Source organism: Trypanosoma grayi, assembly GCF_000691245.1.
Source record: "Trypanosoma grayi strain ANR4 Tgr_844_V1, whole genome shotgun sequence".
Classification (NCBI taxonomy): Eukaryota; Euglenozoa; class Kinetoplastea; order Trypanosomatida; family Trypanosomatidae; genus Trypanosoma; species Trypanosoma grayi.
In genome coordinates this window covers 3161-7418 of record NW_008826463.1, presented here as the reverse complement: position 1 = coordinate 7418, position 4258 = coordinate 3161, and the positions used below count along the sequence as shown (strand labels likewise).

At 58.8% G+C, this 4258-nt stretch overlaps 2 protein-coding genes across 2 annotated transcripts; both read right to left on the bottom strand.

The window, feature by feature from the left end:
- Positions 1-20: 20 nt before the first annotated feature.
- On the bottom strand, positions 21-2159 carry DQ04_08441020 (hypothetical protein; the record flags this gene model as incomplete). Its single annotated transcript, XM_009315564.1, has 1 exon — positions 21-2159. The coding sequence occupies one exon, from the start codon at positions 2157-2159 to the stop codon at positions 21-23; it is 2139 nt and encodes a 712-aa protein (XP_009313839.1).
- A 240-nt stretch (positions 2160-2399) lies between these two features.
- Positions 2400-4211, bottom strand: DQ04_08441010 (hypothetical protein; the record flags this gene model as incomplete). The annotated part of the gene is made up of 1 exon (XM_009315563.1): positions 2400-4211. The coding sequence occupies one exon, from the start codon at positions 4209-4211 to the stop codon at positions 2400-2402; it is 1812 nt and encodes a 603-aa protein (XP_009313838.1).
- Between the last annotated feature and the right edge of the window lie 47 nt (positions 4212-4258).

Below are 4258 nucleotides of genomic sequence, written 5' to 3'. Positions count from 1 at the left end.
AAAAAAAAACAGTCATGCGGCTACAATGTACGCTGGTTCTGTTGCAGCTGTTGCTGTTGTTGTTGAAGCTCCTCTTGAAGCTGGCCGTACATCTGCATGAGGAGGTCGTGCTGAGCGACGAGGGTTGCCAGTTTCTGCTGTGTTGCCGCCGCCTCCGTCTCCACACGACGAAGACGCTCAATCTCAACGGCTTGCCGCACCAGCTCACGCTCCACACGCCCACGGCCACCGCGACACACATCAGCAGACGTCTCGCTGCTCTCAACCTGAAAGAGAGCGAGTCGCGTGTGGCTGCCGCTCATGTCAAGTGATGGCGACAGAACCCCCACAGCGACCTCTTCCTCTACATGCAAAGAGGGTTTTGGCGTGACATTGTTGTTGTTGTTGTTAGGCTTCTTACTACTACTGCCGCTGCCGCTAATATTGTCCACTCGCCGCCTTGCCTCCTCCACGGCGACTGAGAGTTGCTCGCTCAGCGCCTCCGCGCGGGAGGCCCGCTCAAGAGCGACATCGAGTGCCTTCTGCAGCTGAGCGTGTCGCCCCTTCCAGTGCAACAGCTCCTGCTCAACAGCGCTCTTCTCGTCCCGCGCCGCCTGCAGCTCATTCCGCGCGTTGGCTAGCCGCTGCGCGAAGCTCTCGCTGTCGGCTGCGCGGCTGCGCCTCAGCGCGGCGCACTCCTCCGTGGCATACTCGATCTCCTCCAGCAAAAGCTTCTTCTGCCGCTCCATATCGTCCATGGTGGTGCGCAGCTCCCGCAACGGTCCCAGCGAGCCACGCTCGTGATCCGTCAGCCGCGTCTCGGCATTGTCGGCGCGTCGATTCGCCAGAACGAGTTTGTCCTCCACTTCCTGCAGGCGCCGCTCGTAGGCTGTCTGGCTGCGCTGCAGCGACGCCACCAAACTCTCCTTCTCCCGACGCAAAGTCTCCAGTGTATCCGATATATTCTCTCTCTCGTGGTTCATCTCACTCTTGTGGCGCGAGAGCTCCTGGTGGTATGACGCCTCGAGATCCGCATGGCTGCGCTGCGCGGTCGACAGCTGCTGCTGCAGTTCCCGCACAACCTCCCCCTGCGCATCCAGCTGTGCGCTAAGCTCCTGGACCTCCTCCTGCGAGGCGTGGAATTTTGCACCACTCGTCTCCACGCGCTGTCGCCACTCTTCTTCCTTCGCGGCGTATTGCACGATCTTATCCTCCAGTGCGGTGATGCGCCCCTCAAGCTGCATCTTCTTCTCCTGCAATGACTTGTTGCGCTCCCGCTCCTTGCCAAGCTGTGTAGCGAGCTCCGCGCCCTCGCGTTCCACTGCCGCGAGTTTCTGTGGGTCGGCTGCGTTCTTCTTGGCGTGGCGAAGGGCACCCACCTCCTTCTCAAGTACTGCCACACTGCGGGTGAGGCGCTGATTCTCCTCGCGGAGGAGCTGCGACACCTCCATCTCCTCCGCTAGTTGTCGCTGAAACCGCAGCAACTGCCCCTCCTCCACTACACCACCAGCGTCGTCTTGGTGTGTGCCAGCCGGTGGTGGCTTGGTGCTAAGCGGCGAACTGTGTTCGACGGCAGTGAGAGCAAAGGTGGCGACAGCAGCAGCAGAAGCAGCAGCAGCAGCAGCAGGAATGGTTATCGCTGCAGCGGTGGGTAACTCCACAGGACTTATTGTCGACAATGGTGAAGTGCGCACGGAGGCTAACTTCCCCCCTCCAGTGCCTTGAACAGAGTCCGCTACAGGGACACTTTGAGGTGCCGGCGCCGCAGGCACATTTTCCTCTGCAGTCCTCTCAGCAAGCGATGCGGGTCTCGCTGGCATTGGCGTTGTGTTCTGCGGTACTGGTCGGCACTCGGATGCATCACTATCCGGGATGGGCGAAGCTGCTTCAAGGGGCTCAGGCGGTTGCGGTGGAAGTGGTCCCTCCGCATTCCCCTCATTTTTTTGTTCCTGCTTCTGGTGCTGCTGAAGTTCGGTCACCTGGGAGTGACCACTCTTACTCCGCCCATTCGCTACATCTTCCTTTTGCACCTCTTTCCCCTCCTGCTCCTCTTCGTCACCCTCCTCATCATTGTCCTCCTCCCACCCATCGTATTCTTGCACGTTCCCATCAGCCTCCTCCGCTAGTCCGGAGACATCGTCGAGCTTCTTCTGAATCTGATCCAGCCACGAGCCCCACATGGCGACGTAGCCTGCAGAAATAACACACCAAAAGAAAACATATATGCATGTAAGCAGAAGATAAAACAAGAAACGTGTGAGCTACAAAGGAACAGAGTTGAGCTAAGCCCTCACCACCTCACGGAGTATCACTCCTGAGATATTATTCAGTGTGATTGCATGCAAAAAGTACACATCTACAAAGCACGGAGGAAGGCAATTATGGTTCCCGCCACCATTACCACTACAAGCTACATCGCTTCAGAGACCAATGCTGGTGGGCCAGTAGTCATCGTTCTGCAACACGCGCTCGTCACCCCTCCTGGCGGAGACACGCATGTTCGTCATTTCATTCCCTACCGTCCTCATCGGCGTCGCCCTCTCAGCCGCGTAGTGAGCAGACTCTGGCGACATGCGCACAGTCCTTTCGCCGCTCGGCGACACAGTTGCAAAGAGTCGCTTTGCGGCATCTGCCTCCGCCGAGGCGCGCTCCCGACCGTTGCGGACGCAGCGTCCCACCGACAACCACATGAAGCCCCAGCATGAGAAGCATGAAAAGAAAGTGGAACACGAAGAAGCAGGTCCACGCTCATTTCCACCCGCAATATCGCTGTGGTGGCGCCATCGGCGGTACATTTTACCGTACTGTTCGACCAACAGCACAAAGTGAACGCTGGATAGCAGAATTACCGCAAAGAGAGAAACAGCAAACGGCATGTGGTATGCCGTTGCTGCCGCGAGCAGCGCGATGCCCCACACATTTTGCAGAAGCAAGAGAGGGAAAGAGGTCAATATGTTATACATCGCAACCGCCTCCTTCACTGCTGCCGCGGTGCCGGGGGCGAGCCGGTCGTTCTTCTCAATGGCATACAGATCGTAGTACATCAGCGCGCATGGGGCAAACGGTGTAAGAGGGGCTACCCAGAGGAAACCCACTGCATTGGAAAGTGGTTCTCCACACAACCCGGAACGCTCGAGGGTGATGACGAAGTACGAGTAGGCAATCGACAGAAATAGGTTAGAAAGCAGAAACTGCAGCAGAGTCAGGGAGCCCAGTACGATGTACCCGGCGATCCAGTAACCACAGCAGAGTGCGCAGTTGAGGCCGTAGACAGAGAGCCTCAGCATGGCATGGAAAAGGATGCCTCGGTAACGTAACCTCACTAAGAGCAATGCAAACAGTAGCATGTAGTAAATCGGAAGGCAGCAGTACAGCGTGACAGCGTCGGGAAAGGGAAACATGCGGCCGAGGGCAGTCTGCCACACCAAGAGCTCCACCACAAGGCCCACGCAGCTGCCCAGGTATCCGAAAAACAGAAGCGCCACCAGCGCCACGATCATTCCTGCCGACAAGTCACGCGAGAAGACCACGACGGCGGCGACNAGGAGTGTCATAACTGCGGTGTACACCGTTGCGGGGATCCAGACGTACCATTCGCGAATAGTACCCTGGCGGTTGACGAGCAGCAGCATAAGGACCGTGCAGTTTGATGGGACGCGGAACTCTACCGGCCAGCGCAGGCCTTTCGTAGAGAAGCTCAAGGAGTGCGCCGCACCCGATGTAGTTCCAGCCGGGAGAAGCACCGATGTCGTCTGGGCAGAATGGAGAATGACCTCAACCTCTGTTGACGGCGCGCACACGTAGAGTGTGTTCGGCGCGTCGAGGATGAGCACGCGCGCCGCAGTTGCCTCCACGCTGCTCATCGCCGCCTGGAGCGGGCGCCAGTAGACCGTGCAGTCATCCGCCGGCTGCCGCCGCGGGCCCAGCTCGAACACGGCGACGCTGCGCGGGTTCATCCCCGCCTCGGTGCGCAGAACATCCGCCATGGCAGCACTTATCGGCATGCGTCCGAGGTACATATCAGTCTCGGCGGTGTTCGTGCCGCGCGAGGAGGAGCCGAGCGCCAGCCGCTGGTACGACCACGCGGGATCTAGCAGCCACTGGCTGTCGATCGGTATCGTCGTGCCGCACGTCGCGCGGCCAACGTTCACATCTATCGCCAGCGCCGCCGTAGCAACACACAGCACCGCAGCGGCCCAGAGAAGCAAGCAGACCCGCAGCAGCTTTATCATTACTGATTTCTCCCTCTCTCTCTCTCTGTCTTTTCTTTAGAGGGGGG